The sequence below is a fragment of the Paramisgurnus dabryanus genome, chromosome 5 (assembly GCF_030506205.2).
Source record: "Paramisgurnus dabryanus chromosome 5, PD_genome_1.1, whole genome shotgun sequence".
Taxonomy (NCBI): Eukaryota; Metazoa; Chordata; class Actinopteri; order Cypriniformes; family Cobitidae; genus Paramisgurnus; species Paramisgurnus dabryanus.
The window spans coordinates 34,557,590-34,580,903 of NC_133341.1; the positions used below are offsets into that span (position 1 = coordinate 34,557,590).

General features: G+C 38.8%; 1 protein-coding gene across 4 annotated transcripts in view; it reads right to left on the reverse strand.

Moving 5' to 3' along the window:
- Window positions 1-23,314, reverse strand: part of pdlim5a (PDZ and LIM domain 5a) — a 75,838-nt gene that overhangs the window by 44,464 nt on the left and 8,060 nt on the right. For all 4 annotated transcript variants that reach the window (XM_065251015.1, XM_065251017.1, XM_065251016.1 and 1 more), the window contains exons 2-3: window positions 22,036-22,199; window positions 7,534-7,685 (exon numbers count right to left, since the gene is read on the reverse strand). In XM_065251015.1, coding sequence (XP_065107087.1) covers window positions 7,534-7,685; window positions 22,036-22,134 — 251 coding nt within the window. In that variant the 5' untranslated portion in view covers window positions 22,135-22,199. The remainder of the gene's footprint in view (window positions 1-7,533; window positions 7,686-22,035; window positions 22,200-23,314) is intronic.

Consider the following 23,314-nt stretch of genomic DNA (forward strand, 5'->3'; position numbering starts at 1 on the left):
TCCTGTAAAAGCCAACACACACATTTGTGTACGTGTGAAAGGACAGGACGATGTGTGAAAGCTGGTACTGTATGTTCTGTTAATACAGACGTCATCTTACACTAACAGTTCACAGAAAGTTCAGATATACACGCGGAGTGGGTGAAACTTGAGTAATTTAATGCTTCAAGAGCCGTCCAAAGAAAAAATACATGTCACATAAATCATGTACGATGCTTGGGCAAACTGACCTTTCCAGAACTGAGAAGCAATGTGACTTTTGCAACCACAAAAAGACCTAATGGTTAAAATTGATAAACTTTTCTATTTCAGTTGATCATTAAAACAACTAAATCAAATCAAGTAAATTAGCTGTGAAGAGTCAAATCAGGTGGAAAGATGGGGAGATTGAACACAATCTCGTTTTACTTTGTACATATTTTACGAGGTGGTTTATTTGTATTAATTTGTGCGACCATATTCTTAGATTTCAAGATGCTCTTTCGCCCCGTGACGTTGAGGGTTAGGGTTTTATTGTTGTTGGTTTTTTTGTAATAATCGTAGCCAACTCGTAAAATACATATGAATTCCTGTGAGATCAGGCTGGCAGATTTTCTCCAGAAATCTTCAAAAAAATTCTGTGGTGAGTTTGATGCGAGCTCTGATAAAGATTTGGCACTCGTGTTTGAGATCATTTGTGCGTTAGGCACAACAAAACATTGAAACCACGCAAAAAAGTCAAATAAACAAACATAAACACAATAAAGAACACACACACATGAAACTATTTGGGGTTTTGCATAGTTTATATGAAGTTGTTCAAGCGGTTAAAATAAGTGCTTCAAAAGCAGAAAACAAACAAACAAAGCAAAACAGAGCCCTATAAAAAGACTGAGACTTTTCAATGAATTTAAACTCATCTTTGTCTCATTAAGATCCAAATAAAAGCCTACAGAATCTCAGAATGTTCATTGTAAACATGTCTCAAAGACAACACACTTATGGACAAAGACACGTGGATAGTAAACATTTGCATTTTCAATGTTAAGAAGAGTATTAACTTTAATCAATCTCACTGTAAAAATTATTTGTTGGTTTAACTTAAAATAGTAAGTAACCTGTTTGCCTTAAACATGTCACTTAAAATATCAGTTCAAAAAAGTTTTATATTGTCAACTAATATTTTTGAGTTTAATTAACAAAATTTTTTAAGGCAACCAGGTAACTTATTTTTTCAAGTTGAACCAACTTTTTTTAAACACTATTGATTTGGGAAATCTCTGAATTGATTCTTACTATGTGTGCTGTGAACTTCAAAGGATCTGAATCATAGGCGCCGATCCCGCACTCACCAAAAATGCCAGATATGCTCAATTATTTTTAATCAAAACTGCTATTAAAATTCGGGGGCCTCTCTGATTGGTGGATCTCACGAGTTACAATGATCAACAATGCTTTGATAAATAGGCTGATAAAGGGGCACTTCACATTTTGCGTCTAAAACCGCATGGAAAATGCAACTGCACTGCTTTCATCCATTTTGCTAAGCAACCTAAGCATTGTGTGATTTTGTGCCGAGCATCCACTGGTGGAAAAAGAAATCGCTGCCTATGATGTGAATAATATTATATGTACCTGAATATCTGCCATATTTCGAGTTACTCCGCTTAAAACAATAAAAAAGTGAAATGAAGCCAGCGCTGACAATCAAAAAAAAAAGTAAAAAGTCTGATGTGTCTGAAGTATTTTATCTTAACTCTTTCCCCGCCGTTGACGAGTTATCTCATAAATTATAGCATGAAAAAAAAGTGTTCCTGGTGAGTTTTTATGTTAATCTGTAATACCGCGATTATCCACTTTCTTATAAAAAACTGAAGCAAAAAACTCCATGTATGTTTTGATAATCGTTCTGAATTTGATCTTTAACAAAATTCCTTCAAAAAAATGCACTTATTTCCTTTTAAGAAGAATATCCATATTTAAGAGTTTACAAGCAGAGAAAAAATATAGATGATTCTCGTTTTGTTTGTTTGTTTATTTATTGTTTGTTTGAAAGCAGATGGTCTGTTCTTTCATTTGATTTATCTGTATGTTTATATATATTTTAAAAGAACATTTTCCTGGAAGGCATTTTGTAAAACTTTTGTGAAAATTACAAAAAATGCTGATGGGCAACTTAAAAAAAGGCTGGCCGGGAATGAGTTAAAATGCAGTATAAAGATAAAATAAGCACATTTTTTTGTATATGCATTGTCCAGACTTTATCGGCTACTTTTGAACGGTAAAAATGTTAGAATTTTTTTATTTCTTAAACATGGTTTAAGTTGTTAATGAAGTTCACTGATTTTTTGGCAGTAATGTGCATTGTTCAGTAAGAATGCATGCGCAGATTTATGACTTCTTAAGTACTAAAAGTAAAAAGTAAATAAAGTAATAAAACAATTGTGTGGGCCTGTTAATGTAAATGTGTATTTCAGTGATGGGTAAGTGGGAGGTTTTCAATGACCAGCATTTTAATTTTTAAATATAGATTCCAGGTCTGCAAATAAATTTTTTAAAAATAAAATATCGACAATCATTAGACGGAATCCAAATTGAAACCATTTAAATAAGAATTAAATTGCCAAATTGGTTGCAATACCCAGCCCTTTAGTATTGACATAATGAGAAAATAATAAACACAAATGAAACTTTTAGTTATAGAGCTTAATATGAAATCCCGCAGATAAATTGTAGAAGAATTATACAAGAAATGTTAAGGTTCGTATTTCTAATGTTGCTGTTTGGAAGAAACAAATATAATATTAAACAAATCTCATTTGTAATTTAATAAAACCACAATCGTTTTAATACAAGCATGTGAATCCAAAGTTGAATGACCCTCATTGGTATAAGTTTATATGATGCTAAGTGAGATTACTATAAGAGCGATACTCACCAACAAGAAATCAATAACATCATTCACTACATCTGCATTTAATTAACATGCAGTCTCTGTTTCACTTTGTGTTGATTCCCACAGATTAAAGGAGATTACACAAAGCCCGTAAACTCTCCTCCATAACTGCACTTAAGGCCGGTTTGGCATCTCCATCCTTCTCCAATAAAACCCAAACATCCTCCATTATCACTAAAAAGTCAATACACACGCAAACAAACACATGGCTGCGGAGTATTGAGCACGGGCGGACAAATACAATTTTCTGCAGCTCTGTGATGGTAATTTTCATCTACTGTGTTCAGCACATATGCACGATAATGAGTCAAATTATTACATAGTAATTACAGATAATACTATGTAATAAAATGTGTTTTATATGAAATGTTCAGAAAGTAATCCTGAACACACCAAACACTGACTCAAGCACAAAAGTGTTTCTTGTACTAAAAAAACGCACTTTGTGTATGCTGGCATGCTGACAACATGGATCTGTAAGTAAAACTTTTTTAGCTTTTTTACCATTTAACTAAGACACATTTCTCAATACTTCACACAGTTCTTACCATACACTGGCCGTCACATCATTTTTACTTTTACATAAACGACTTTCAGCTTAACACAGCAGTTCATTTCATATTCAAAATGAACTAAAACCATCTAAACACATGTCTCACATCAGCTCATAACACTGGCAAAGTTTGTCGGTCAATAAACACACTTGAAACAATGAAAACAACAACTGTCTTATCCAGTTTTGGATTATGTTATTGTTTTGAACTCAAATTGTGCCGAAGCAATGATAAATGATCCTCAGTTAAGCGCACCCAGACTGCTGTTGTGCTCACTGTCTCAATAGTTGTGCAAAAGTCAACAAAGTATTGAGAAATGTTTGCTAGCGATTGCAACTTCTCTAACATCATGTCAAACGAGAAAAGAATGATCAAGCGATATGTAAGTGTGTTGAAAAAAAAACACCTACATTTGGTCCAAATGGACAGCTGGACAGTTTTCACAGCAATGGCAAAATTTTCAATGAGCTAAGTTTTGCCTTTGGGACAAATGTTGTCATTGCAAAGCAAAACAGTTTGAAAAGGTCAAGTTAGTTAACTCTTACAGTACCCTGCCATTGGCGAGTTATCTCATAATTTTTTTTATATATATATTTTTTTTTTAAGTTATGTTTTTGGGCCATTTTATGCCTTTATTAGATAGTAGGGTAGGAGAGGACAGGAAAGTATAGGGTGGCGAGAGAGGGGTACGGGATCGGCAAAGGACCTCGAGCCGGGATTCGGATGTCGGAGCACTTGCCCACTACACCATCGGCTTCGACAAGTTATCTCATAATTTAAGAGAAAACACTTCCCTGCCATTGACAAGTTTTTACGTCGATCCATATTTCTGCTATTATCCACTAGGTGGCTCTCTTACACAACTTATAAACAGCCCAATCTCACGAAATTTCGTTATATAGTCACGTATTTTTTGATTCTTTTTTCGTGCTATTATCACGAAATTTCGTGTTTTTTCGTGATCGTATAACGAATTCCTGTTTTCGTGTGATTATCACGTATTGGTTACTCAACTGTTTTGTCCTATTTTCTTACCATTGTCGCTTCGGTTTAGGGTTAGATTTACATAAAATGACATCCCTAACCAAACCCAACTCTAACCCTAACGCCAGGCGACATTTAAAAAAATAAATCAGAAAAAATAGTATAAACCAATATATAAAGTGACATTCTAATGCAAGCACCAAATCTAACCCTAAACCGAAGCGACAATGGTTTAAAAATAGGAAAAAGCAGTTGAGTAACCAATACGTGATAATCACAAGAAAACAGGAATTCGTTATACGATCACGAAAAAACACGAAATTTCGTGATAATAGCACGAAAAAAGAATAAAAAAAATACGTGACTATATCACGAAACTTTGTGAGACTGGGTAGCTTATAAAACACTGAAGCATCCACTGATCCAAAAACAGTAAAAACTCTGTGTATGTTTTGTTCATCACTCTAAATCTGATCTCTAACAAAAGTCCTTTTACAAAAATGCAATCATCTCAGCTTTGCTCAAAAATTTTAATTTTTGAAGAAACCTACCCATATTTGAGATGTGATAAAAAGAGACATGTTAAGATAGGATTAAATTTTTTTGAAAGCAGAGGGTCTGTTCTATCATTTGTTATATTGTATGTTTATATATTTAAAGAAGAACTTTTTCTGGAAGGCATTAGACTTTTGTGAAAATCATAAAAAATGCTGGTTATGGCAACTAAAAAAAAATGCTGGCGGGGAAGAGTTAAGCTGTCTACATGTTAATTGCAATCTACCTGAATAACTGCTCACATTATAACAATAACTATAAAAATATAGTTTGAAAAAATTTTTATATTTAAGACAAAAGCGGAGTTCACACCATAACTATAACGATAAAGACACAACGAATGATATCGTTGGGATCACTTTCTGAGCGGTTTTTCCCTCACCCGATAAACGATAAACCATTGACAGCCAATCAAATCTATTTGAACTTCAAGTGCGTGCGCACTTCAAATGACAGTGGAGAAGCTCAATGCGGAGGTCTATAACATAAAATGAGCATAATGCAAATTAGCATAAAGTTATCGTTATAATGTGGACGCTAATAGAGTTATCATTATAGTTAACGTTATAGTTATCGTTAAAATGTGAACGGCCCTTAACAGTACAGAGATTTGAAGGTAACTTTATTGCACCTTGAGAATTGAAGTATATTATGGCACTGTGTGTGTGTGTGTGTGTGTGTGTGTGTGTGTGTGTGTGTGTGTGTGCGTGCGTGTGTGTGTGTGTGTGTGTGTGTGTGTGTGAGCATGCAAAGCAGTTTAAGGATGTGAAGGGTTTACATATCATAGTTGAACGCTTCATACACACACAAGCACACACACGCATGCACACACACACACACACACGCACGCACGCACGCACACACACACACACACACACACACACACACACACACACACACACACACACACACACACACACACACACACACACACACACACACACACACACACAGTTGGTTTCAGGTGGTGCTGATGCTGGTAAAGTTCTATTAATACTGTGCCTCTGTAAAACTGAGAGAAGCTGATTAGTTTACCATCACTAAATATCAAATCAACGCACAGTATTTACACCGAGCGCGCTCTGCACGTTATTCTGTGCCGAACTGACATTTAAATACGGATGAGATCAAATCAATTGACCTTCACAAAGCTCTGCCTCTATCGGTTATTGTCACTCGCTCTGACAAGCCAAACAGATCATCTCGTAGAAAGTAATGGGAGTTTTTAACTCTTTCCCCGCCAGCATTTTTTAACTCTTTCACCGCCAGCATTTTTAAAAAAAGTTGCCAGCCAGCGCCAGCGTTTTTCATGATTTTCACCAAAGTTTAATGCCTTCCAGAAAATGTTCTTCTTTAAATGTATAAACATACAATATATCAAATGAAAGACCCTCTGCTTTCAAACAAAATAAAACGTTTCATCCTACCTTTAGTGGTTCTTTTGTAATCAGCTTTTGAATATGGGTAGGTTTCTGCAAAAACACCACATTTTGAGCAAAAAGCAGATATAATAAAATTTTTGTGACGGACTTTTCATAGAGATCCCATTCAGAGCGATCTTTAAAACAGACACGGACATGCAGCCGCTTGCCATAGGGCAATACTTCCGGGTTTAAAAAGTTGCGGAAAAATAGCGGTATTGCGGAAAGACGGAAAATCTCGTCATTGGCGGGGAAGCGTTTTCTCTTTATTGACGAGATATCTCGTCAATGGCGGGGAAAGAGTTAAAAAGTTGACAGTCTGCATTAGCATTTTTATGATGTTTAATGCCTTCCAGAAATACAAATCTTCTTTAAATATATAAAACTACATTATATCAAATGGAAGAAAAGACCCTCTGCTTTAAAAATAGATAAATAAACAAACGTTTCATCCTATCTTCATTTGCTCTCTTTTTATCACCTCTCAAATATGAGTAGGTTTCTTCAAAAAAAAAAAAAAAAAAAAATTTGAGCAAAAAGCTGAGATAATTGCATTTTTGTGAAGGACTTTTGTTAGAGATCAGATTTAGAGTGATGAACAAAACATACAAAGAGTTTTTACTGTTTTTGAATCAGTGGATGCTTTAGTGTTTTATATATTGGGTAAGAGCACCACCTAGTGGATAATAGCGGAAATATGGATTGCTGTAAAAACTCATCATTTGCAGGGAAGCGTTTCTCTTAAATGACAAGATAAATATCAATGGCGTGGAAAGAGATAATAAATTTGCTCCGATATTGAGAAAAACTAAGCGAAAAAGTATTTTTTTTATAAAATGTGTTTATACAAAGTATTCCTTTCATCTCTTTAACATACTGAAAGAGCTTGTGTGATGTGACAGCAAAGAGACACTGTTATTATGCAAGTCATTTTAGCCAGTCTTTAAGTCCTGATAAATATAAACATTTTTTGTTTAAAGAAAAGGCTTAATTTAAAAACTATTGTTCCTTAAAGTTTTTGTAATCATAAGAAATTATATAATTATATTATAATATTATAAAAGTGGTATATAGATGATCTTACTTCTGTAAGTTAAGGCTGAGATTTCCAGTGCAGGATTTGATCTTGTTTTGAGCTTCTAGGTGATTCATGTTGTCAGTAGAGACGCCATCGATGGACAACACCAAATCTCCTACAGATAGTCCTGCCTTCGCAGCTTTACCTCCGTCTATCAGCTGAAACGAAACAAAAACAAAATAAAAGTGTACATTTATTTTTCTGTGCATGAACTCATCTTAGTTATGCGTTATGTGTTATATGTTAAATGTAATGCTTTATGGGGCGTTTTCCCGGACAGGGATTAGACTAGTCCTAGACTTTTAAGAGCTCTCCAAACTGAAAACAACTTGCACGTACATATCTTAAAATACATCAGGGCCCTTTGTTATGTATATGTTATGTTATATGTTATGTGTTATGTGTTATGTGTTACGTGTTATGAGTTATATGTTATGTGTTAAATGTTATATTTTATGTGTAAAATGTTATGCTATATATTATGTGTTATATGTTATATGCTCTGTGTTAAATGTTATGATACATGTTATCTGTTATGCGTTATATGTTATGTTAAGAGTTTTTGTTTACATAATATATGTGTGTGTAGTACTGTGTATAATAATTATGTATATATAAATACACACACATACATGTATAATTTAAAGAAAAAATATATGTATATAATAAATATTTATATTTATATATAATATAAATTATATATAAATATAAACATGTATATACACATGCAAATTTTTCTTAATTATACGTGCGTGTGTGTGCGCGTGCACGTATTTATACATCATTATTATACACAGTACACCCACAAATATTATGTAAACAAAAACTTTTATTCTGCAAATGATTAGTCGCGACTAATCGTGAGGCAGCACTAGTCCAAAGATATAGAAGGACTTCAAATGCACACAGGAATTCAAATAAAAGACATCAGAAACAGACACAGGCTGGTTCTTTGAACTTGGGTTTTAAATTTCACTGTGAAAGCTTTGGGTAACCAAAAGAGCATCCCCGAAAACACGGTAAGACAAGTCACGATTTAATAAAGTAGTTGAAATTCAAGTACAGATTTACTTCAAAGCAAAAGAGACAACAGTTTCCAACAGTAAACAACTCAGATCACTAATGAGACAAAAGTTCATGTTTAGTTCGAGTCGAGTATTTAAATAAGAACGGATGTGCCTCAAGACAGCGGTGATCAGGCCAATCTAAACAGAATTAAAGTTAAGAAACCTCTGAATGCTCTGCCTAACTAAAGCAAGACATTACAGGAGCTCAAGGTCAACAACAAATAAAACTCAAAGCACTCAAGTCATCTTCAATTATCACCTGACCACCTCTTTAAATAAGATTAACAGAAACTGTTTATAATGCGCTGTCAAACTGTGGATGGAAGACGCGCTGTTTCTGTTTCATCATCCACCACCGTAAACAGACGCCTAATGTTGTTTTATTAACTTCCAAGCAAACATCTTTAAACCACACACAAAAGAAACATGTTCATGCACAAAATACCTGGACACACGCGATATGTTATAAAAGATAAGGCAGTGTTGATTTACACTGTCAATAACAGAGAGGAATGGCTCTTTGATTCCCGTCGTTACTTCTGTTACCACTGGAGAATCCACACAAATAATCCACACAGAGCATGTGAGAGCAATTACCGCACAACAACAACCACGAGTGCTGTTTTTCACCAAACCGCAGTCTCGGGAAGAGTTAAACAAAGCCAATTTAGAGGTGGAAACAAATAATTAAGTCACAAACATGTGTTTTGAGTTTGTTTTTTAACAATTGTGTGATTGTAAAAGCATCTCATTAATGAACTGCAGAAGATCTGGCATGTTAGCCTTTGATTTAAGCGGGATCCAAGATGTGCCCTTAACAACAGTGGACACAATATCTTATACACACACCGAGTTCAAACAAAGGAAATAGGACATTTTATCAACAGTGCATTCAATCTATGATTTTCTTTTATCAGTATGTGTGTTCCTTGGGATTGAACCCGGGACACTTGCACTAATGCAATCTTCAAGCCACAAGAACATCTTGAAACATAAGCGATGACTTGAAAACCCCATAAACAAACACAGATTGGTGTGTATGAGGGCTGCACGATATTGGGAATAGGATATTGGGAAATGTGGTTTGTGATAACTTGCTAGATATTCAGTGCGATATTCAAGATGCATTTGGCAATGGTTTAAGTTTGTACAATCTATTTAAAAAAGAATCTACTGATCTACCGGCCTTCCTTCATTGTGATGGCAAGCCGATGTCTGCCCAGTGAACACTGCCTGCTTCCCATTTTAAAAAAATTGAAATTCTTATCAAATTTTATAATAAAACTTAAAACTTCTTGTAGCGCCAGGGAAAAATGCGTGCATGCACAAAGATCCAACCTATTTTTTTTTTACTGAATTTAATTAATTGACATGACTTGGATTTAAAAGACATGCAATTCGCTTAAAACCTATTAATATATATTAATTAAAATCAAAAACTTAAAATAAATAGTTAAAACTAGCTAAATTGAATTATACTTCATTTAATTGGGGCCATAATAATTTTTTTCAGTGAACCGCTTCCCTTAACTTTTAATTTTATTTTTTTAAATGTTTTAATTCCCATAAAATGTTATAATATAGTATCTAATATATAGTATTTATACCAGGGGTCTGTTGAATGCTTTATTCTGATTGGTTGAAAAATATTAACCTAACCTTTAAAATGTCTTAAAATAGGCACCAGAGCAATATTTTTGGTAATCACGGTATAAGCTAAATAATTGACACCGGTCCTTTAAATTATTCTTGGAAAAAATGCACACCCGCGGTGTAACGCATAACCACCTTGGGTGTGAATTATTTTCTTATAATTCAATGTCCCATCGTCAATTATAAGGGTGAATGCTGTGCCTGAACATTTCATGCTTTCATTCAAGTCTGCCCAAGTTTCGCTAGAGAGACCTCAGTTCTTTGTTTCAGTAGTATAAAGTTTCATTTATTCAAACTTTCAAGTAGTCAAAAGATGGAAAAAGTCCAAACCCATTCACAGATAGATAAAGTTCTGGCCTTGAACGCAGTCCATCCATGGCTAAACCGTCCGAAGTGCTTCGCATTATAAAGCCAAAACAGAAATCATTTAAAAAAAATCAAACATCTGCGATGACAGCGGACAAAAATTAGAAAAGATCCGCATGGCTTCAGTTTGGCAGGTCAAACAGAGAAACGCCAAATGGTTGTGATGGATCAAAAGCCTCGTTGCTCATTAGAAACATATGCATGTGTATTTTTAAACCATCTCACAAACACACACATATACAACAATGTGCACGATCAGACACGTTATGCATTATGCACATATGTTACATTTGACAAGTCGAACTTCATGCAGATAAACAGCAACACAATGTGACGCTTCGCAATGTAACTCAAGACAGTGAACTTTGCATGATCCATCTGCTGTGAGATCAAGTACAGGCAAGATAGAGGAGAAATTATTGTTTTTGTGAGCAATTCATTGTTTTGTATAAATGGATATAATATAAAAGTGAAAAGTGGACGTTTCTGGGCCAAAACAAGCTGCAAAGTAGATATAAAGTTCTTTCTTCCCTGAATCTTTCTCCTACCCAACCATCTCACACCACAAACATGAACATACTAAACCACTAAATAACAGGTGTTGACTTAAAACAGCATAACCGTGATGTCATAGTAAATCCTCTGATGCAGGACTGGCAGGTCGTATTTATGCGCTGTTTCCAAAAGTCAAGAGAACAGAAATCCCATTAAACTGTATAAATAACCCACACATTATCAACACTGTTGAATAAGGTACGCTCATTAACTTTACTTTAAAAACACATAGTAAATCAGTTGTGAATACTATAAAAACACTTGTAAATGTGTACAGTAAAAGGAGAGAGAGAGAGAGAAACGTCTCAATCATAACTCATAGATACCTTCCTACACAATTATATAATATTATTTGTGAGAACATTTGTGTTATAATGTATAGATTATGTATAGTGTTTGATTCATTGTGAGTTACACTAAACATATAATAATATAAATCTGTTTGTTTCATATCGCATAACAATGAAAAATATGTGGTGTATTTTTATTTAAACGGCACCTAGGTCCCGTACACACTGCATATTAATTCGGTTGTCACTTCACCTTTCAATGCTTAATCCCGTTCTGTACACACACAATTCAGTAATTTACGGGACTGACAACCGCATTCTACAACCAAATTAATTCCTGCAAAATGCAGGTACCGCATTTACAGAAACTCTGCGCAGTGTGTACATAACCGAACTGAACAACTATAGTTAATAGTGTTTAAGCGTGCATCATGGACATGACAGGTCTCTCTTCTGAAAAAATTAATTCCTAGAAGGGGAAAAGTCTTCTGTATGCGCAGTTCAGAAAATGACAGAGGCACGAGCGTTTGCTGACTAGTGTTGCCAGATCTTGCACTAAAAAAACAGCGAACAAGAAAAATCCAATAATAAACCGAAATAAATCCAAATGCTTTATCTCAAAGATCAAAATATTGGGACCGGCACCTTCACACTTTATTAACACCAAAAACTTGATCGCTTCATGAGCCAAAAGCCATAAACAATTAACTCTTTCACCGCCAGCGTTTTTAAAAAAAGTTGCCAGCCAGCGCCAGCGTTTTTTATGATTTTCACCAAAGTTTAATGCCTTCCAGAAAATTTTCTTCTATAAATATATAAACATACAATATACCAAATGAAAGAACAGACCCTCTGCTTTCAAACAAAAAAAAACGTTTCTTCCTACCTTCAGTGGTTCTTTTGTAATCAGCTTTTGAATATGGGTAGGTTTCTGCAAAAACACCACATTTTGAGCAAAAAGCAGAGATAATAAAATTTTGTGACGGACTCTTCATAGAGATCCCATCCAGAGCGATCTTTAAAACAGACACGGACATGCAGCCGCTTGCCATAGGGCAATACTTACGGTTTTAAAAAGTTGCGGATAATAATAATAAAAGTTGCGGACTGGTGGATAATAGCGGTATTGCGGAAAGACGGAAAATCTCGTCATTGGCGGGGAAGCGTTTTCTCTTAATTGACGAGATATCTCGTCAATGGCGGGGAAAGAGTTAAGAGCCAAAACGGTATTTACATGCATAAAAGATGAGGACCTGGCAACACTGCAAGACCGCGCTCTCCGCGCTGTATAGCAGCCTCACAAAAGATGCGTACAATACACAACGCCAAGACGGAGGTTTATTGCAAAACACAATGCTGTTATTATTTTATTCAAAGCTGTGAGTGATAAGCACGCGAGACGGCAGAACGTTGCTATGGTTATTTCTGTGTCAATCATCACATTTTCGAGAGTGAGTATTTTTCCGTACAGACATAAAACGAAAATTTAGGGGATTCACTCCCGCATTTTAATGCGGTTGTCACTCCTGAAAGTTTGCAGTGTGTACGAGACCCTATTGTCCGATTCACGTTTTTACATTTCCTTTGGTGTGTAAGTGTGTATTAGTACATGTTAACGATTAGGGCTGTTACGATTAATTTCGTGTCCCATTAAAAATACCTGTCTGAAATCGATTCTGAATCGCAAGGCTCAAATTCTGTGTTTCATGCACAGCTTGTGCATGTACTATGGCATTTGGTCAGTAAGAAGTCCTTAACAATCTCATAAAATCATTATGAGTCGGAGTCGTTTATAACGTGCATTTAAAAAAGCAACACTCGTTAAACAAAATCATTCAAAATATTCTTTATTATCATGAAAATACCTGAAACAATTTGAAGAACAGGAATATAAATTTTCCTGTAGACATTTCCTGGAATAGCGTTTGTAATGATACTTCTTCTGTGGCACAAAGGGAGTTTCTGCACGAGAGCGCCCCCTGGTTTTTGGATGTGCTGGGGGTTCACCGTAATTCATTCAAATTCATTCATAAACAAAACGCGCATTTGCACAATTAATCGTTACAGCCCTATTAACAATATGCAAAAGGTACAAATCCCAAAATAAACGACGACGACTTATCGTTTTCAACGTAAAAAAATTCTTGTACTACAACAAACACACGGATTGTAGGCAACAGTTTACTTCCTGGGATTGATGATGTAGTAAAGACCGACATTATCATAATTCATCCCGCTTTGGACTCACAGCCTATAAGTAAACTACTGTTAGCATTGCATTGTGAGCAAATCTTTCAAACATTTTACAGAGCATCACATTTCCAGCTGACGTCAGAGGTATTCAGGCCAATCACAATGTACCGATTAGCTGGCCAATCAGGGACACAAAGCTTTTCAAATCAATGAGTTTCAGGAAGAGAGTGACATCTGGAGCTACAAAAAAATGTACGATATGTGGAAAATAATGTGTTTTTTGAACCATAAACCATGCAAACACATTGTATTATACCAAATACAAAAAATAACATTGTTTTTTAGCAATAAAATAGGTGCCCTTTAAATATTTATGTCCCCATCCAGACTTAAGTAAGTAATATGGTACGAAGAATATTCTGTATTGTAAAAAAAGTCACAGCTCGAAGTGAAGTGGAGTCGTGAATTATTCACGATACAGCACAGTATTTTTAATAAAAATAATACCATGAAATACAAATATTAACTCATTCCCTGCCAGCCATTTTTGTGATTTTCACAAAAGTTTCAAAAAATGCCTTCTAGAAAGATTTTCTTCTATAAATATATAAACATACAAATATTTCAAACAAATCAGACCATCTGCTTTCAAACAAACAAAACGGGAAAAAAAGTTTCATCCTATTTTAATTTGTTCTCTTTTCATAACCTCTCAAATATGGTTAGGTTTCTTCAAAAATAAAAAGTTTTGAGCAAAAAGCGGAAATAATTGCATTTTTGTTAAGGAATTTTGTAAGAGATCATATTCAGAACGATTATCAAAAACATACACGGAGTTTAAAATATTAAAACAAATAATTTTTGCTTCAGTTTTTATAAATTGGGTAAGGGCCATCTAGTGGATAATAGCGGAAATACAGATTACCATAAAAACTCGTCAGGAAAACGTCATTGGCAGGGAAATATTCTCTCTTAATTGATGAAATAACTCGTCAATGGTGGAGAAAGAGTTAAAGCAAAAAATGTGCATCAACAGCACGCAAATTTCGTTATAAAACACTTAACAACAAAAACATCAAAATCAAGGACTGGAACTAACCATAGACTGTAAAAAAAGATGGACGTCGCCCGTTCGCTCTCTTCCATTGGTGAAAAGTGAAGCCGCAGGTTCCCTATACAGCGCTGACACCTTAGGTCTCTGCGCAGTAGCTAGCGATTTCGGGACCACTCCTGCGCAGTAGTGAGCAGGAAGTAAAGCCGCGAAATCAAGGCTATCACAAATATCACAGCTGCCAATAAGGATGTCAAACCACCATTTTCATAGCATTAAATAACTAACTAAAAACAAACTTATTTTAAAAACAAACTCTTGAATTTACATCAGCGTGATAAAAACTACAGTAAATTAAAGAGACCAGCTTCGGAAAAAAGATAATTGAAGTGTAATTAAATTATTTAGTTGGTCTCAAGTCTCATTGAATAACATGGGGGAGGCGGGGTTTTTGACCTACACTTGGACCAGTCACTGGGGGGCGATCGAGACGTTTTGGCTTCACTTTTCAGGGCTACTATAAATTGGAACTAACCAATTTATCAAAGAAGAATAAATAAAAACAACCAATATGATGACTTTTTATAAACTTTCCCCTCAACAGAAAAGTGCGTCATAGAAAGCTACATAAATGGACATAACGCATTTTAATTCTTAAATATTTGATTATTATAAGTTCATTGCCTTCCTATGATAAGAAAGACACTGTAGTGATACAGCAAACAAAATCAGGACAACGATATTTACCAAATAAATTGCCTTCAGAAAGTTGTGTAACAGCATAGGTGTTTGCTGTCAACCTCACGGTCAGGTGTGAATTCTTATTAAATATAAAATTTGGACATAAATGCACCTAAAGAGTTCATAAGAGTAGCTCAGATGTACATAATGGGATCGAAGAGTGAATATTAGCATCTCAAAGGTACATATCGCTACCAATACATATTTGTACCTAAACTACATATTGTAAATGTGTGATAAACATACTGAAATCATTAACCGATTTCCACCTCCAGTGGGCTGACTTAATGCAAAATTCAGCTAAACAAATCTTATAAAAAATGCAATAGTATAATCATTAGAGTATATACACAATAACATGGTTTTAGCTTGGTACCATGTTAACTGTGTGGCAGTAACATGATGCGTTTTTGAAGGTGACAAATGAATAGAAGCAGGAAAAACCGACATTGACATAATACACACATCCAGCTGTGATCCTATCTACTAAAACTAACTGGCAACAGCTCCAAACCACATTGTTATAAAGTCTAGTTTAATCCAAACCCATGTATTATCCCATCAAAAACTCGACCTTAAAATATTAAAGCTCTGCTGCAGCCGACTGAGATTTAATATTGACATTTCTCTAGACGTCCGCAGGCCACTACAATTCGGGCCGACCCTGCCAAGGTTTCCACATCCTGCTGAATTTCACACAAAACATAAATCTCACTCCAGATCCAAACCCAACACACTCCCATGAAACGCTTATTTAGAGCTTATCCCGTCCAATCTGAATTTAACAGACAAATAAAAACATTCGATGAAATATTACATCTGTAACTCAAAAAGGTCTTGCCAAAAAGCTGAAGTTAATCCTTTGAGCCGAAACAGCAGAGGACCTCTGAGAAGGCAGCTAATTTTATCGCCACGTGAACTCTGGAACGTTCATTATCTTATCACCGGCAAAACGTTTATCATGCACACTTTCTGGATGATGTCATGAGAACGAAAAGACAAAACTTCTAATAGTCGCATCACCTGGGAAGTACTGCTGCGGCAGCTGCTAGCTGTCATTTAAAATGAAGGTAAACTACGAAAATTAGCTTTAGAGAAGTTACGATTATTATATGGCTCGTTGGTACATCGTGACCCCCAGATGAATGATTCATCCAGCACACTTGGACGGCAATTAAGTTAGTGGTTGAGTTTTATTGAAAGTTTGACTGAAGTAGAAATAACATCTTTTATTGAGTGCGAGTAACGTCTGCTTGGATTTGACAACACTCTCGCTCAATTGATAAAATATGAGCACTGGCTTCCAGCTTTTGTGCGTACGTAGACTTTTAGTAAGAATTTTATAAATGAGACCCCTGATGTCTACATTTATGCATTTGGCAGATGCTTATATCCAAGGCGACTTATGTGTGCTCACTGGGATTGAATCCATAACCATTGCACTGCTAACATATGATCTAGCTACTATTTTATGTGTTTGCATTGATCTGATAGTTGCAGATCAATGACTTTCTGGTTTCTCGGACTCGTCTCGAACTTGTTCCTTCAAAGACTCGGTCTCGACTCGCTCTTGAACCTTCAAAGACTCTGTCTCGGCCTGCTCTCGACCCTTCAAAGACTCGGTCTCGACTCGCTCTTGACCCTTCAAAGACTCGGTCTCGACTCGCTCTCGACACTTCAAAGACTCGGTCTCGACTCGCTCTCGACCCTTCAAAGACTCGCTCTCGACTCGCTCTCGACCCTTCAAAGACTCGGTCTCGACTCGCTCTCGACCCTTCAAAGACTCGGTCTCGACTCGCTCTCGACCCCTCAAAGACTCGGTCTCGACTCGCTCTCGACCCTTCAAAGACTCGGTCTCGACTCGCTCTCGACCCTTCAAAGACTCGGTCTCGACTCGCTCTCGAACCTTCAAAGACTCTGTCTCGGCCTGCTCTCGACCCTTCAAAGACTCGGTCTCGACTCGCTCTCGACCCTTCAAAGACTCGGTCTCGACTCGCTCTCGACCCTTCAAAGACTCGGTCTCGACTCGCTCTCGACCCTTCAAAGACTCGGTCTCGACTCGCTCTCGACCCTTCAAAGACTCGGTCTCGACTCGCTCTCGACCCTTCAAAGACTCGGTCTCGACTCGCTCTCGACCCCCACAAAGACTCGGTCTCGACTCGCTCTCGACCCTTCAAAGACTCGGTCTCGACTCGCTCTCGACCTTTTTAAAAGACTCGGTCTCGACTTGCTCTCGACCTTTTTAAAAGACTCTGTCTCTACTAGCTCTCGATCCTTCAAAGACTCGGTCTCGACTCGCTCTCAACCCTTCAAAGACTCGGTCTCGACTCGCTCTCGACCCTTCAAAGACTCGGTCTCGACTTGCTCTCGACCCTTCAAAGACTCGGTCTCGACTCGCTCTCAACCCTTCAAAGACTCGGTCTCGACTCGCTCTCAACCCTTCAAAGACTCGGTCTCGACTCGCTCTCGACCCTTCAAAGACTCGGTCTCGACTCGCTCTCGACCCTTCAAAGACTCGGTCTCGACTCGCTCTCAACCCTTCAAAGACTCGGTCTCGACTCGCTCTCGACCCTTCAAAGACTCGGTCTCGACTCGCTCTCGACCCTTCAAAGACTCGGTCTCGACTCGCTCTCGACCTTTTTAAAAGACTCGGTCTCGACTCGCTCTCAACCCTTCAAAGACTCGGTCTCGACTCGCTCTCAACCCTTCAAAGACTCGGTCTCGACTCACTCTCGACCCCTCAAAGACTCGGTCTCGACTCGCTCTCGACCCTTCATAGACTCGGTCTCGACTCGCTCTCGACCCTTCAAAGACTCGGTCTCGACTCGCTCTCGACCCTTCAAAGACTCGGTCTCGACTCGCTCTCGACCCTTCAAAGACTCGGTCTCGACTCGCTCTCGAACCTTCAAAGACTCGGTCTTGACTCGCTCTCGACCCTTCAAAGACTCGGTCTCGACTCGCTCTCGACCCTTCAAAGACTCGGTCTCGACCCGCTCTCGACCCTTCAAAGACTCGGTCTCGACTCGCTCTCGACCCTTCAAAGACTCGGTCTCGACTCGCTCTCGAACCTTCAAAGACTCGGTCTTGACTCGCTCTCGACCCTTCAAAGACTCGGTCTCGACTCGCTCTCGACCCTTCAAAGACTCGGTCTCGACCCGCTCTCGACCCTTCAAAGACTCGGTCTCGACTCGCTCTCGACCCTTCAAAGACTCTGTCTCGACTCGCTCTCGACCCTTCAAAGACTCGGTCTCGACTCGCTCTCGACCCTTCAAAGACTCGGTCTCGACTCGCTCTCGACCCTTCAAAGACTCGGTCTCGACTCGCCTTCGACCCTTCAAAGACTCGACTCGCTCTCGACCCTTCAAAGACTCGGTCTCGACTCGCTCTCGACCCTTCAAAGACTCGGTCTCGACTCACTCTCGACCCCTCAAAGACTCGGTCTCGACTCGCTCTCGACCCTTCATAGACTCGGTCTCGACTCGCTCTCGACCCTTCAAAGACTCGGTCTCGACTCGCTCTCGACCCTTCAAAGACTCGGTCTCGACTCGCTCTCGACCCTTCAAAGACTCGGTCTCGACTCGCTCTCGAACCTTCAAAGACTCGGTCTTGACTCGCTCTCGACCCTTCAAAGACTCGGTCTCGACTCGCTCTCGACCCTTCAAAGACTCGGTCTCGACTCGCTCTCGACCCTTCAAAGACTCGGTCTCGACTCGCTCTCGACCTTTTTAAAAGACTCGGTCTCGACTTGCTCTCGACCTTTTTAAAAGACTCTGTCTCTACTAGCTCTCGATCCTTCAAAGACTAGGTCTCGACTCGCTCTCAACCCTTCAAAGACTCGGTCTCGACCCTTCAAAGACTCGGTCTCGACTCGCTCTCAACCCTTCAAAGACTCGGTCTCGACTCGCTCTCGACCCTTCAAAGACTCGGTCTCGACTCGCTCTCGACCTTTTTAAAAGACTCGACTCGCTCTCGACCTTTTTAAAAGACTCGGTCTCGACTCGCTCTCGACCCTTCAAAGACTCGGTCTCGACTCGCTCTCGACCCTTCAAAGACTCAGTCTCGACTCGCTCTCGACGCTTCAAAGACTCGGTCTCGACTCGCTCTCGACCCCTCAAAGACTCGGTCTCGACTCGCTCTCGACCCTTCATAGACTCGGTCTCGACTCGCTCTCGACCCTTCAAAGACTCGGTCTCGACTCGCTCTCGACCCTTCAAAGACTCGGTCTCGACTCGCTCTCGACCCTTCAAAGACTCGGTCTCGACTCGCTCTCGACCCTTCAAAGACTCGGTCTCGACTCGCTCTCGACCCTTCAAAGACTCGGTCTCGACTCGCTCTCGACCCTTCAAAGACTCGGTCTCGACTCGCTCTCGACCCTTCAAAGACTCGGTCTCGACTCGCTCTCGACCCTTCAAAGACTCGGTCTCGAGTCGCTCTCGACCCTTCAAAGACTCGGTCTCGACTCGCTCTCGACCCTTCAAAGACTCGGTCTCGACTCGCTCTCGACCCTTCAAAGACTCGGTCTCGACTCGCTCTCGACCCTTCAAAGACTCGGTCTCTACTAGCTCTCGAACCTTCAAAGACTAGGTCTCGACTCGCTCTCGACCCTTCAAAGACTAGGTCTCGACTCGCTCTCGACCCTTCAAAGACTCTGTCTCTACTAGCTCTCGAACCTTCAAAGACTAGGTCTCGACTCGCTCTCGACCCTTCAAAGACTCGGTCTCGACTCGCTCTCGACCCTTCAAAGACTCGGTCTCGACTCGCTCTCGACCCTTCAAAGACTCGGTCTCGACTCGCTCTCGACCCTTCAAAGACTCGCTCTCGACCCTTCAAAGACTCGGTCTCAACCCTTCAAAGACTCGGTCTCGACTTGCTCTCGACCGTTCAAAGACTCGGTCTCGACCCTTCAAAGACTCTGTCTCGACTCGCTCTCGACCCTTCAAAGACTCGGTCTCGACTCGCTCTCGACCCTTCAAAGACTCGGTCTCGACTCGCTCTCGACCCTTCAAAGACTCGGTCTCGACTCGCTCTCGACCCTTCAAAGACTCGGTCTCGACTCGCTCTCGACCCTTCAAAGACTGGGTCTCGACTCGCTCTCGACCCTTCAAAGACTGGGTCTCAACTCGCTCTCGACCCTTCAAAGACTCGGTCTCGACCCGCTCTCGACCCTTCAAAGACTCGGTCTCGACCCGCTCTCGACCCTTCAAAGACTCGGTCTCGACTCGCTCTCGACCCTTCAAAGACTCGGTCTCGACTCGCTCTCGACCCTTCAAAGACTCTGTCTTGACTCGGACTCGGGATAGGCAGTCTCGTCCCCATCACTAGTTGTGAAATATGGAGTAAGTTTAAATCATTGTTTCATCTACATGCCCATATATCTGTTTGCTAACTGTTTGATGATGCACACAAAATGTCAACCTTTAACCTTTTTAAGCAATAATCTGACACTGTAAATATGGACAAACCCAACCGTTTGATTAAAAATAAACTTATGCTGGGTTGTTTCAACCCATGGGTTAAAACAAGCAAATTTTTTAACCCTAACCCTAACTTACTGTGTTTTCTGTACAATTGTAGCACTTCATCAACTATATTTTACCCTAGTCTATGTGGTATGGTGATGCATGTATTTCGGAATACCCGCACCACGGGCCAAAACAAAAACTGTGTACGACTGTACTACACATCAAACAGCTCTAACATGTGACTAAGCAAGACTTTTTTTACTAATAATGGGATCTCATTGTGCAGAATGTCTGAGAAAGGGTTAAGTTGGGATGCAACAAGATCATGTGACATCTGTTTAAAGATATCAAAGAGCGCAAGAGAAAGAAAGAGAGAGAGAGAGAGAAAGTATATTCCCGTAACTGTGCATAAAGAGCCAAATTAACGTTAAATGGCTCGTAAAAGCACAATAGCATAATTAAAAATTGAAGCTGGCACTGAGACCTGGAGATACAGAGAACAGTAATGCTTAAAACACGAGAAACGAGTCACAGGGGAAAGATGGACGAAGCCGTTTGGGGTGTAAGAGGCAAGGAAAATCAATCAGAAAGTCATTTTGCATCTCTCCTCTGCCAGATGGCATTGTGGGAATAGCTGTCATACATTGGCAATCTGTAAGAGTGTGTGACATAAGTGCTTGTGTGTGTGAGTGTGTGTGTGTGTGTGAGAGAGATTCAGTAGGAAATAAAAGACATGAGCAGGTGGTCAAGCAAAGGTTACATAGATCACTTAACAGATAAAGATATTTGGGCATTTACATAACGAAGTATCATTTTATGTTTAATTATATAACACTGTCAATTTATGACAAACACTTACAAACTATTACAAAATATATTTAGTTTGAAAAGATATATCAATCTCTTAAAAAAAAAACAGAAACTAAACCAGTAACCCAACAGATTAAACATCTGGGGTCAACCATCATCCTGCGGTCAATTTTGTATAATTTCTGATTGTGGTACAGATGGTGGGCGAGAGAGGGGGTGTGACCCAGACAAAACTCAATTCACAGATGGTAATTCTCTTGTTTGAAAGAGTGTGTAGATGTGTGTGTTGTGTGCTTTAGGCAGTGTGTGTTCGTACTGACCCTTGAAATGGAGAGGGGCATGTTAAAGTCTTTGCCCCCTTGCAGTCTGAAGCCCCAGGGCGCCGGGCCCTGTAATGCCACACTGTACTTGCCGCTCATAGCTGTCTGATATAAAACACGTTCGGAGGCTGCCAAACACAAGCTTATAAACTCCTTGCAGAATGCTGTAGAATAATTTAGAAAGAGAGAGAGAGAGAGACAGAGAGAGACATTCAGTTAGGTAATGTTCTTGTCCATGCAAAACTCACCACCATGATGCTAGGATGTTGCAAATGGTTGTTAGGGAATTGCTTTGTGGTTGCTAAGGTGTTCCAGATGTTTTTTGCACATTGTTGTGTGCTTGCTAAATGGCAGCCTGTTGGTCTCATTCAAAGTAACCACTCGAAAAAGTCTATGATAACAATTTTAATTCCCCGTAAGAACGAAAAATCACAGATGAGATTTGTTTAATTTCACAACTCTTTATCTTTAGACATCAATGAGATGCAAAGGTAAACTTTTGCTCAAAGAATGCATTGAAATAATCTGTTAAATTGTTCTTTGATATCTACATAAAAGATGTGTGGCTTTATTAAGTGCAAAAATTATCCAGAGACGGTTTTACGTATCCATTCACAACCCTAGGATTCCCCTTTGGAATGAATTACCTTATTTGAAAGGGTCATGAATAATAATGTTGAGCTCTGCTCTGATTGGCTGTTTCAAAGAGCAGCTCCTTTAGTAGCTCTGTGTGTGTGTAAACAGACATTATGTTTGAGTCTGTATCAGACAAAGATACAGAATTTGAGAAATAATCAATTGTTTGGAGATTGTTAATGGACGTTTCTGAGTGATAGGTTTGCGTTTTTTTCAGTATGGACCTGCAAAAGGTAACTGTAATGTCAAAAATAGAACTATATGCTTAAACGCTAGCATATACCATTAACTAGCATACAGTATAACGGTAACTCAGCAGTCACAACTTTGTTTTTAGCATTGTAACAACATTGTATTTAATTAAAGGTGTAATTAAATGTTGTGTCCGTATCTCGACTGTAACATCACAGTTGTTGTTATGTTGAGATTGGTCTGTTTTCCAGTGGTCTTTTGCATGCATGAGATTTACATAACCCTGAGTTCACAACAGCCGCGTTTGAGGCATCAAATTCGCGTCTACCGCATCTAGTTTGCCGCTTGATCATTTTGAGTTTACGAGCTTCACTCACGCATGAAATTCTAGTCATCGAGACATTCACGCAGAAATTCGCATCATAGGAGGGGCTTCTGTGACTCCACTCGC